At 41.1% G+C, this 13,223-nt stretch overlaps 1 protein-coding gene across 2 annotated transcripts in view; it reads right to left on the bottom strand.

The window, feature by feature from the left end:
* The window catches only part of cacna1bb (calcium channel, voltage-dependent, N type, alpha 1B subunit, b), a 400,044-nt gene that overhangs the window by 84,699 nt on the left and 302,122 nt on the right, over positions 1–13,223 (bottom strand). Inside the window, exons 39-41 of one of the 2 annotated variants that reach the window (XM_063211051.1) lie at positions 13,069–13,219; positions 9,761–9,888; positions 8,425–8,521 (exon numbers count right to left, since the gene is read on the bottom strand). In XM_063211051.1, coding sequence (XP_063067121.1) covers positions 8,425–8,521; positions 9,761–9,888; positions 13,069–13,219 — 376 coding nt within the window. Of the gene's footprint in view, positions 1–7,205; positions 7,303–8,424; positions 8,522–9,760; positions 9,889–13,068; positions 13,220–13,223 lie in introns of both variants that reach the window. The other variant, XM_063211050.1, reaches the window with a different exon arrangement.

Below are 13,223 nucleotides of genomic sequence, written 5' to 3'. Positions count from 1 at the left end.
TACTGTTTATTATTCCTTTAGGGGTCTTACACACTAGGGCGGTAAAGCGCCTTGGAACGGCCGCGATTTTTACCGGCGTCGGTGAAAATACATTGAAACATATCTGTCCTTACACACCAACCAGCGGTAGTCGGGCGTCAGCGGCGCGGGAGTCGGCTCCGCGCCGCGCTGCATTTGGAAAATAGAACTCGAGCGTATTTTTCACGCCAGCGACCGCCGGTGTCTCATTCAAATGAATGCCAAAGTAGCACGCTAGTTTTGGCTGTGGGGGTTTTTTGAACAGGACTGGCCGTGCACGCTGTCAGTGTGAAAGGCAGAGAAAAACACACCGGCCGAAACTAAGCAGAAAGACCGCAATCGTCCCGCGACCGTTCCGTTCAGCTTTGGTATGTTTGACCCCTTATGCTGTTGTGCTGATTTCGTTCACACTTGTAGTCCTGGCTTTACCGATGCAGGAACTGTGATTAGTTCGCTTCTGTGGAAACGGTTGAATAATTTTGGTCCTAAAGTGAAAAAGGAAAGCGGCCAGGGTGAGTTTGAAGACAGAATGTTTTCGTGAAATTTAAGTTCCATCTCTTTCATGCAGCCGTTACGACACCCTTCATTACAATGCTGTTTATGGCCGTTTGACTCGGTTTTAAATGTCATCACCGTTTCAAATTGTAAGCATACAAACTCTGTATCATGTCGATATCCATTCCGTGGATAAGTAATTAACTATCATCACTTATAAATAAGCGGGCGGAATTGGGGGACGGGCGGAATTAGGTGACTTGACTATAACTTTCATACAGTCAGTTAATGTGCCTCACGTAGACTGGAATATAAACCGCAAATAACACGAATTGCACGCAAATTTCCCAGACATTAGGCAACAGCAATACAGTTAAATTTGCTGTGCGATGTCTGGAGTAAAATCTGTAGTAACATGGCGGCCGCAGATATCGGAAACACGACCAACTGTCAGTCTAGTTTGTGTCAATGACGTTGCTTCGCATCTCGAGGCCATAAGCACAAGGCGAGGACGGGAGGAAACACAAAAATTGGGACACACGGACGTCGCTAAACAGGTCGTAAAAATGGATATGGTCACCCTAATCTATGATCATATACATATGAATTATTTCTGTTAAAATGTTCTGAGAACATACATACTATATCAAATGCATTTTAAATGTAATGCAATGCAATGCCCAATATAAAACTGTCAATTTCCCAAAATGTTCCAAAATGGTTATGGTTAAGTCCAACATGATCTCCAAAAATTCCGTGCTTCTGGACACGGATGTTAAGGACACAAAATCTGTGTCCAGGAGCACGGATTTTGCCAAAATTCCGTGCTGCTGGACACGGAATTATTTTCCGTGATGGACACACAGTAGTGCTCTCTCTATACTCCCACAGCTCTATGTTTCCAGAGTCTTGTGTTTTCTCAGGACTTTTCTAATTTCAAATATCTTTGTCAAAAAAAAAAACATTTCTTACTGAGAGGTTAGGGTTAGGGATTGTTTTAGTCTGGGGACAGCTAGTTTTTTTTCATTCATTATATGAATTTGATAGCCTAGCAGCCAACTGGAAAAGGTATTTCTCAAAAATAAGTCTTTAATGACAGGTTAAGGTTAGGGAATGTTTTGGTCAGGGCACAACTTAAATTGCTATAGCATTATTTTGTTTAGGATTAGCATTTGGTATGTATTTTCTAATGAGTTAACACAGTGCGGAAAACAATTCCGTGCCCAGGAGCACAGAAAACAATTCCGTGTCCAAGAGCACAGAATTTTGGAAAAATCCATGCTCCTGGACACGGATTTCGTGTCCTTAACACCCGTGTCCAGGAGCACAGAATTTTTGGAGATCAGGCTGTTCAGTCATTTTGTAACGAAGCTCTTAAACTGAACATGTCTGTCCTATAAGTGACAGACACCATTTTCGGCATGTTGCCCAAAATCCTAGTCACAGCAAATTCCCATATGAGTAAGACAACAGAGTTGCCTTTTAGCAGCTCTGGTCCCTAGTCTAAGCAACTATGCTACCGTCCCCAGTGTAGTGAAAGACAATGTCATCTAACTGCACAGATTAATTTTGTTTTACTGACGGTGAAGGTACAAAGTGCTACTAAGCTGTGAGATTGTGTGCAGATGAGGCACTAAGTTGCTAGGGGGACAGACTTTGCCCCAGCTCAACGGATCGTGTATTATTCCCCTGGTAAACAAAGGGATGGAAGGGGGGGGCACCTTACATCCATGTGGAGTCATGGTCATAGATCAGTGAAGACTGCATGCATTCACAAGCGCACACGCACGCACACACACACACACACACACACACACACACACACACACACACACACGCTCACACACACACGCACACATGCACACACACACACACACACACACAGGATAGAGAGGTACTATAAAAGCACAATACATGGGAAAAAACAATTGGCCACAAGAATATGCAATATCCCCCGAGAGAGAGAGAGAGAGAGAGAGAGAGAGAGAGAGAGAGAGAGAGAGAGAGAGAGAGAGAGAGAGAGAGAGAGAGAGAGAGAATCTAAATGAGAAAAAATCTAAATGAGAAAAAATATGCATCCTTGCTGGATGTAATTATTGAGGGTGTTGCCAATATGAATGACATTATCAACTGAAATTCAACAACTATTGATTGAGAATGGAGGGCAAGTTAAGGTAAAAAGTACAAATATGCACAACTGCTGCTGCAACTAGTAGTCGAGTGCAGTTATGGAAAAACACCACCCAACCCTAAAAAAATTCTAACAAAAGGTTTCTGAGCTGTTTTGTGTAGTATTAGGTGTCCTTAATAACATACTAAAAGTCTACTCAAGTCTGACTTCAGGAAAGGCCTCATTTTCAAGATGGATGCCACCGGGCCCTTCAAATTACTGTAAGATGACTGTGTGACATAAGATTACAGTGAAATGATCACGAAAAGTGTTTTTATACATGTTTTGACCATGTCATATTCTAATTACAATATTACCTTGATAGATAAGTGGTTCTAAGTACAATTGGATGGTTTTGTAGGATTTTTTTTATCAGAAACATTGGGTCATTTCACGTGAAATCAGACACTTTGGGACCCGACCGACACGGATTTCAATTATACTTGCTGTGCCTGTTTAGTAGCAAGGTAGCACCCCAGAACTGCATTTGTGTGAATCTGACACCAAACAGAAACAGACTAGCGAAGGTTTACATGTGAGGGTAGGACACTATACATTACATTCAGCCTTGATTATATTGTGTTAGTGTTAGTCACAAAAAGATGTCTGTGGTGTTGTTTGAAAGCTCTTTTTGGCTCTACAAATTACACAAACAGCATGGAACACAACAACCCTCAGTATATGAATTATCATAAATTGAAAAATTAAAAATGTAATATCAAAAAAACGTATATTTTAAAATGGCCAGTTCCTCGTCTAAACATAGCCTGCAATGTCATGAACAACACCTGAAATGCTGGTGTTTATTCATTTCAGAGACAATGGGACTAAAAAATATGGCATCATATAAATCACCTAGTAATAATATGGTGATACCATAGTAATATCACATGACAGCATGTCTATTGGAATATGTGAAGGATGGAGATGGTCCATGAGGATGCAGGAAGTTCAGTTTCACCTCTCCAGTGCTCGGCATACATTCCTCAACACATGCTAGCACTAGTTGCCATCATATACAGCTTCAACATACCCTTTGATGCTTGAACATTTTTTAAAAATCCTTTACTGAGCTTATTCTTTCAACCCTGCCTTCTCTGAATGCTTAAAATGGTCTAGCTTCCACTGTGTCCATTGACAATGGGCAGAAGCCAAGTAGTTTTTGAGTAGGCCTACCTGGTATAGGGACCGACATGGGTGCAGGGCCCACCGGGAAAATGCCCGTTATGCCAGATGGCATGTCCAGCCCTGTCCCTGACACTACTCTATTACTACTTCATTACAACTCATTTCAACCTTTATGTCCCATTATCTCTGAAATGAATAAAGAACCAAACACCCCATTTTCAGGTGTTGTTTATGACCTTACAGGCTATGTTTAGACAAGAAACCAGCCATTTTAAAAAATGTTTTTTTTTTATATTCAATTTTTAACTTTTCAATGCATCATAATTCATATTCTGAAGGTTGTTGTATTCCATGCTGTTCAAGTAATTTGTAGAGCCAGGAAAGAGCTTTTAAACAACACCTCAGACATCTTTTTGTGACTTACACTGACTGATATAATCAAGGCTGAATGCATATGTGTCCTACTCTCACATGTAAACCTTTGCTAGTCTGTTTCTTCCTTAATATTGATGTCAGATTCACAAAAATGCAGTTCTGGGGTGCTACCTTGCTACTAAACAGGCACAGCAAGTATGATTGAAATCCGTGTCGGTCGGGTCCCAAAGTGTCTGATTTCACACGAAATGACCCCATTTCAACTGCAGGGTCTTAAAATAAGAGTGTGTATGACAAAACACCCTATTCCGAAACAGTATTTGAAACAAAAGCTTTCTATTAGCTGTTTTGTGTACTATAGGGTGCCCTTAATAGCATAGTAAAAGTCTACCAAAATCTGAAAATTACAAAGGTGTAATTTTGAAGATGGCGTCTAAAATGGGCATGAAGCTCTTAAATTAGTTAATTGACTTGGCCACAGATTCCATGTGTTTCCTGTAGACCCTTGATGCACGCCGTTCCACCAGTGCAACGCTGGAATAGTTACTGAAAACTTCACATCCATAGTACTGCTCCACTATGACAGTGCAAATGGCCTTTAGTAATACATTATGACTTGGGGCATTGCCATTCTGGTAACAGGTAATTCAACATCACACATTTTTGGTGTTGGCAAATAGACAGCTTTTCACAAAGTTGTCGATGGGAACTCTACCCTCAAGTCATGTGCCAATTTGTTTTTGATGACAAATCAAGACAGCACCACAATACAGGACCACATGGGTGCCGCTAGGGGGGGAAAGATGTTACAAATTCTAAGGGCCCAAGCACTGACAAGGGCCCTTAAGAGTGCCCAAAAGCACTAACAGGGGCCCTTAAGGGGCCCAAAGTTCGAATCTTTCATAGGTCCCAAAATTTCTGGTGGCGCCCCTGCAGGACCATGGGTCCAAGGCAATGGCAGTGCGGTTTGGTGGTAAGAGTACGGATTCACTTGCTTCTCTGCGTTACCACATCTTCAGCAGGAAGCTTGTTACCACTAAATCTGTTCTTACCCCAGAACGACTGCCCCCGACTGAATGTTCCACCAAATTCCTCTCACTCAGAACTTACTTTCAGGTCCAGTGAACTAGGGAACTTGTGGACAACCACTTCCTGTCAGCTATGACCAGCAAGCCTGCTGCCCCTAATAGTCTCATGAAGATGATCCACTGTAACCGCACAAACCCAACGGTGCAGTTATAAGGCATATGGACTACTGCTTGTGGATCATGTCAAGTTGGCAATTGCAATAAGCCTCAGTGGGAGGAAGAATGTGATGGCTAGCGCATCTTTTCAAGGTCATTGAAACAAAAAAGAAATAATAGGAAAGAGCTGCAGAATATACATCAAAATGTTTCTGTTCAACATTCAGGTCACAATGTAAATATGTTATTTTTTTTTTTTTTTAAACAAATGTCCAAAAAAAGAAAAATAAGAAAAAACATTAAACAAACAAAAATAATTTAAAAAAAATGGAACAAACAACAACAGAAGAACACACACACACAAAGGTTTGAGCGTACACATGGTGGCCCTGTTTTGACCAATTGTACAGTACCATACAGTCCTAATTAATTTGTTTTATATTAAATTGTACTCCTAATTGCATACTTATCAAGCAAATGTACTAACTACAATATTACATGGTCAAAACATGTTTGAAACACCACTATTCTTTGTCATTTCAAGTTAATTCTCATGCCGCAGTCCTTTTAAGGGCCTGGCGGCAGCCATCTTGAAAATGAGGCCTTTCCTGAAGGTTGATTTTGGTAGACTTTGAGTATGTTTTTAAGTACATCTGATACAACTAGAAACCACTGAGAAACCTTTTGTTAGATTTTTTTTGGGGTCAACTCATATCTGCACTTGACTATAGTGCTATGGTTCTTCACTGTAAATTTCACATTTAAATAATCTCTTGATTTACACAAGGTGTCTCAACTGCTACTGTTCTTTACTCTAGATTTCAAATGTAAATATTTGATTTTTACAGGGTGTCCAAAAAATGTATACACAATGTAAATAGTTGTAAAGTAAGCATTTACATTTTTTTAAATGTAATACCATTTTCTAAGACCATTGTATTGTCCCCATCCCCGCATGTGCTCAGAAGGACGTCCGTTTGTGTCCAGTCCCTGCTGCCAGTGGCCTCGTTTAAATGAGACATTTAATTCAGAATGGACTCAACTTAATTCCGAATAAAGCTTAATTCTGCTTTGAAAACGCCTCACAATTAAGAATTTAATGAAAGTGCTATGTAAACTTGACAGAACTATTAAATTCTGAATAATTAATTTGGAATTAAAAACATCATGGAACGTGGCCAATGTGAAGCAATAGAATCACACACATCATAAAGCGTTGCAGGCGTCATTCCATACATTTTGAGAGAAGCTAAACGAGAATGAAATGATGCAAATTGTGTTTCATTTTGGAAAATGTAAGGATTAAAGAAAAAAAGACCTACTTCTTTAGGTGTGTAAAGATTTTTTAAACATCTTGTATTAGTCAAACAACATTATGAAAACGTATTAAAACAACACTTTATGTAGGAGTACTGTAAAAGTTAATGAGCCCTAGCCCTACCAACAACAATAATCTTATCTTCAATAATTGTTTAATTATTATTATTAAAACTCATTTTACATCAAAACGATGTAAGCTACACCAACAAGCAAGTCAACAGCCTGCCAAAGTACAGTTTGGATCACCAGGGGCCTCATCAATGAAGAACAAGCTAAATCTTACCATACACAGGAATCTGATAAGTTAAACCATCTTCCTGTATATATACAGACAAGACAAGATGATAAGATGTTTTGTGACTGTGGCTGAGCATGTGAGTAAGTGAGTGTGTGTGAGCCTGTGTGTGAGTTCACGTGGGCGTGTGTGTGTATGTGCGTGTGTGTGTGTGTGTTTGTGTGTTTGTGTGTGTGCGTGCATGCATGCATGAAGCATAATTATACTGTATGTGGGCTACCTTGTAGGCAATGCGCGGTGGGCATTTCTTCCCCAGCCCCAGCGGCGGGGACATGTGGCGGAGCATCTCATACATATCACGGAAGGTCATGCGCCCACTTCACACAGGTGTCAAGGGTCAAAGGTCACATAACAAAGGGATAGAGAAGCAATCAGGGGAAGGAAGGAAAATGGCAGAAAAAAGCCCATGAGAAAAAAAATCAGTGTCATTCTTCCTTTTTCTACCGGGAATTGGTTATCATAGGATTTCACAGACATCCCAGTCACATTTCCAATTCCCTGCTTAAGGATGGCCCCAAGGACCTGGAAGAAAGATGAGCAAGGCTAATGTGTGAGGTGGATTTGAGGAGACATGGGGGGTTTCAGAAAAGGTGATAGAAACGAGGGCACGTAGAGGGTTGACGGAGGGGAAAAGGGGTTGAGAGGAGATGGTGACTGCCTCCCATTGGAGATGTCTCTTCCTGCATGCTACGACAAGACATCATAATGGTAACTCACATGGAAAAACAACCTCACAAGACTGCTTCCATTTCAGAGATTGCTTTTCTGCTTCCAAAAGCAGACACCAACTACATTATTGTTGTTTTCACTGATGTTATATTTCATTGAAAAGAACAAAATACAAGCGTCTGTCTGACTGATTCAATCGAATTTCCAAAATGAAAGACTACTGGAATTTCCTGGAAATATTGGTGTCGTCAGTGAATGCCGTTGGCCTGACAAGAATTGAGCTGTTCTTGCATTTCCTCATTTAGAATAGATTGCACCCCACCCATGCCTGTCTGACAGTTTGGGGCTGCAATCAGGGTTGCCAGGTAAGACTGACGATGTCCAGCCCAAATTGTGCTGAAAACCCACCCATAAGTACTAAATCCTGCCCAATTTGAACTAAATTCTATTGGTTTCTATGGCCAAAAATGTGCAGAAAATCCGCCCAAATCCCCCTTTTGCCCATTTTTACTCACCGAAGGCCTTCCTAAGCAGCCCAATTGGGTGGGAAACCGCCAAATCTGGCAACATAGACTGCAATGAACTACAAATGAGCCCTGGAGTAGATGCAGCTGTGGTGGGGTTCCTGTTGTTACCATGGTTACCCATAATTCAGTTAGTGGGGGGGTGGGGGGTGGGCGGCAGGCCAGTTAATATTTTCAGGCAGTTTCACATCCATCCTGGCTCTTGGTTAGGGGAAAGAAGGGATGTTGCCGTTCGTATCTGCAAACCTTGTAAGCCACTCGGGTGGGGCACTTCTTGCCCAGGCCGAGGGGAGGCGATATTACACGCAACAGATTGTACATATCCATATACACTATCCGTCCGCTGCAAAAAACATATCAGAATAATTAGAGCAAGGCCAAGGCAGAATGCATGCTGGGAATTGCAAACAAGAGGTTATTGTACAGTCAAAAAATGACAATTATATCAATAATATGACATACAACAAATATAACATACCGTACTCCACAACAGTGGTGAAAAAGACTTTGTTTCACATTGGAAGTCCAGAACATTTGGATATGATAAGAAGAATATGTACAGGTATGTATGAAATGGGGAACACTCAAAACCATAGAGTTGGAGTACAAATGTGGACTTATATCTGAGTCTTTGTCAAGGTAAGCGTTTTCCTTTTATTCTAAGCTACATGCAAATGTCTGGTGATTAAAATGTCAAGTTTTGTCTTATTTTATACTTTATAGTACCCATAATGCATCATAGCTTGACATGGTCAGCTGAGGGTCTGGGGACACTGAGCTGGGAGGGGATCGGTTTGTGTTACCAGACTACCAGGCAATTAGTGAACGAGGGAGGGCACTAAAGATGGTGTTGTCAAATGTCTGTGCCATTATTATCCACCTTGCTGGTGGTCAACTGTGAGGGAGCTATTCAATCAATTTTGAGTAATAATGCACTTCGAGATGTAACAGCCCGTTTCGTGGGTTTCTGTATATCTAAGCCCAAACAATTGCAAGCGAGACCTGTTTGCGCTCTCACCCCCCTCTCCCAATGTAATGATAATAACTTTTAGAGCAGTGAAGTGCGTGGTTAGAATCTGTTTTCTTGTCGGCTGGCTCTAGCTGTTTCCGTGGTTTCTGTACTATTATGTCAATCATATGTGAGTGCAATGTTTAAGTGACAGCAGCTTCCAAACAATCAGAGGCTGTGTCCGATCCCTAAAACCCACCTTGTCAGTGGCTACCGCTTGGTTACACAATGTAGTGATATTTAGGGAGCATACCAAAGAATTCCGACTGACATGACAATATGTCATGAAGAGTGCATACACTGTGCAGGGCTCCAATATCACTTCCAATGTTAAAATGTTGGAATTCTTGTCTGTGCACGCCGCAGAATGTTTGTAAGCATGAAAAATCCATGTATAGCTGTCTCACTACATAGCCTTCTAGAACAACTGGCATTTATGCCAGATTGTTTGTCTGTAGAACCAGTTCCCTATATCTTGTGTTCATGTTCTAAAACTCAAATCACACAATCTTTTTTGGGACTACCTTGAAACACGTATTTGTTTCTTTTCCCAGAATTGTCTTTGGTACTTACCAGGCTGCTGGGTCGTATTCTGCCCACACTCGGATAAACTCGTCCAAGTGGTGAGGTCCTAGGATGGACGCGTCCCGAGTCAAATATTCAAAGTTGTCCATGATGACGGCCACAAACAGATTGAGCATCTACAGTACAGATAATAAAGATATGGTGCAGTTGTTGACATCAATGACTGTTTCAGTTAAACAGTGGCCTTCTTCAAGCTATCAAGCTAGGCTAGAAACCAGCGCAAATATGAGCAAATAAATCACCGTACAGCAGGGTATATGAGATTTACTAAAATATGAATCACACCAATACCATCATAAGAATTAACTGCTGTTGCTAAATTCAATGTCTGAAAACCATCATATTAAAGGTGCACCATGTGGTGGCCAGAGGATGGTGGCTAATTAAAACAGTCCTGCCTATTGCCAATTTTTTTCCCACTAAATATTAAACCTAAAGACCCGTTTACTGTTTGTGAACAGATATGATGTATTTTGGCTGCCTGCGCATCGTTGGAGCAGAATTGACCATGCCCCATTCATTTGTACAGAAACTATCCAGGTGTTTTTTTCTGAAAACGAATGGTCACGATAACTTCAGATATGCAGTGGGTAACACAGACACGGGCATTCCTGATGATGTACTCAGTCCAGTCAGTATTTTAATGTACATCTCCTATGCTTCTTCCCTATCAAAATAGCATAACAAATACTTTTCAGAATCTCTATTTTTTATCAACGTACACCCTTCAGGACGGCAGGTCTTCTCTCTTTAGGGTCTGCACTGTCCGTGTTTGTGTTCACAGCCAGTTGTACATACAGCCTCCCCACTCCCTATTTTACCCATGCCTGCAGTTCACCTCGGGGCTGCTGTCGAGAGAACACAGCCCAGTCATTCTGAATAGAGTCTGCACTCCCTTACGAAAATGGACCATGGTTTTATTATGAAAATGGACCATGGTTTTACTATGAGAACTGAACCATGGTTTTTAGTCACGTTTTTTTGAGCACGGTAAACTCATGTTTTAACTATGATTCAACCATGGTTTGACTATGATTTGCCCATGGTTTACCTATGGATGTAACCATGGTTTAACTATAGATTTGCCATCATTTAACTATGTAAAAATTAAGCATGGTTATACTATGACAACTAACCATGGTTAATAGTAAATCATTACATCACAGTGAGCTGACGCTTTTTTTATCCGAAGCGACTTACAGGCTATTGGTTGCAGTCCCTGGATCAATGTTAGGTGCCTTGCTCAAGGGCGCTTCAGCCATGGATGGAGGGCTACGGAATGGTGAGGGCAGGATTTGAACCTGCAATCCTGTGATCTAGAGTCCAACTCCCTAGCCATTACACCACGGCTACTCACATGTAGTTATTTAGGGTTTTCGTGTTTTGTGGCTTGTGGTTTGTGACTATGGTTTAACCATGGTTTTAAAAAAGGGCTTTTTTGGGTGGGCGACCATGGTTAAAATAAAAGAATATACTATGGTTATACCATAAGTTAAACCATAACCACAAACTATGGTTGTCATGGTTACACTAAAAACCATGGTTAACTATAATCCCTGGCAAATGTATGGTAAAACCATGATTCGTTTTCATAGAACCACCAAGGTTAATCTTTGTAAGGGCTACTACTAGAACTATGGTTGGTTGATAGTTCTTGGAATCACCATAAAATGTGGTAGTAAAACCCTGGTTACTGCATTACAACCATGGTCGATTTTCGTAAGGGTAGAATAATCATGAAATACCTTGGTAGAACCATGTTACTACATCAAAATGGTAACACTTTATTTTAGGGATACATCTATTAGCACTAATACATACAATATTAATGCCTGTGTAAGTAACATGTTAGGCATGTACTAAGCAAAATCAGACAGTTGTTAAGCATGTATTCGCAAATGTCTTGTTCATGCCCAATTAGGGATTTATTACTAATATGACCTTAGTAAGGGTCAGTAAGCCTATATTTCTATTTATTAGTAAGTAGTAAGTTGCAGAATACAATGTGTATAAGCTCCCGACACACTGTGTGAACAATCCCTGAACAGTTTGAAAACAGAGGTGGAATAAGGGTCCCTATTCTAAAGTGATGCATTGCTGAGCCCAGATGGCTTAGGGTCCCCGCACTACCAAGGTCCCCCTCATTACCTAGGGCCCCCACACCAACTAGGCCCGCACTACCTAGCACCCCATCAGCAAAGCGTAAGTCAAGTAACTAATGCCAAGCCAGTGCAGTTATCCATTATTCTCTTGTTGTTACCAATGCAAGATAGTTCATAGGAGCCATTATATAGCAAGGATTGGACGTACACTTGTCAATGACGGTGAGTTGGTGAGGGGTTGGTGAGATGTCATTTTTTTCATGTACCTCTGAGTTCTAATTGTAAAACCCCCAAAATAAATGCAGAACATTAGAATAATCGTTTTGAAGCGAAACTTAACTATTCTTTTGTGATAATTAAGTTAATGTTTGAGAACATTAGCTCCAAGAAGTGCAGTGCATGATGGGTACGCAATCTAGGCCTACAGACAACCTACCCGGCTCTGAGTCTACCTACGTCCTTAGCTCCTCCCCTCACTCGTGCAATTTAGTTGTTATCCAAACAATTTGCCATGTACGTAACAACAGAAATAATATCATCGCTGCATTGCCCAGGCATTGCATTTCTGACAAAGGGCATACCCATCATGCACTGCACTTCTTGGAGCTAAGTTTCTCAAACATTAACTTATTTATCACAAAGGGATAGCTTCATTTCGCTTCCAAACTATTACTCATCGTTACATTCTGCATTTATTGTAGAATTAAAACTAATTGGTGTATGAAAAAATTACATCTCACCACCCCACCGTCATTGAGAAGTGTACATCCAATCCTTGCAATATAATGCTTCCTGTTACTCTTTCAAACACTGAGTAGAGCAAATGAGAACTACATTTCTAATTTGACTGATGCAGAATGGGTTAAGCTCTTACACTTTGCTTGCCAAGGGGGCTTAGGTAGAGTGGGGGCCCTAGGTAGTGTGGGGGCCCTAAGCCATGTGGGCTGAACAATGCCTCACTTTAGAATAGGGACCCTTAATTCCACATCTGTTTGTATTTCACATATCATTGAGGAGATGACTGACTATGTAGTGCACATTTTTGTGCTTGAAATTATCAGACAAAGCTGGTAATTGGGCTTTTTCTATGGCCATAGAAATCATTGCAATTCAAAGTGGGCAAGATTTAGTGCCTCCCAAGCCAAAATGGAAATGATCAGACACATCTGGCAACCTTAGCTTGGAGCATTTTACCAGGAAGGAACAGAGGAAGATGAAGGAAACGAAGTAGAAGTAGGCAAAGTCGCTGCCACACTCATTCCCTGTGTGGTTGCTCTCGGGGTCACACTCCTTCCCGCTCAAACACTGCTGCATGATCTCGTGCCAGGCCTCTCCTGTGGCACTCCTGA

The sequence above is a fragment of the Engraulis encrasicolus genome, chromosome 11, assembly GCF_034702125.1.
Source record: "Engraulis encrasicolus isolate BLACKSEA-1 chromosome 11, IST_EnEncr_1.0, whole genome shotgun sequence".
NCBI lineage: Eukaryota > Metazoa > Chordata > Actinopteri > Clupeiformes > Engraulidae > Engraulis > Engraulis encrasicolus.
Note: the sequence above shows the minus strand (reverse complement) of the source record. Positions and strands in the feature narration are given on the sequence as shown.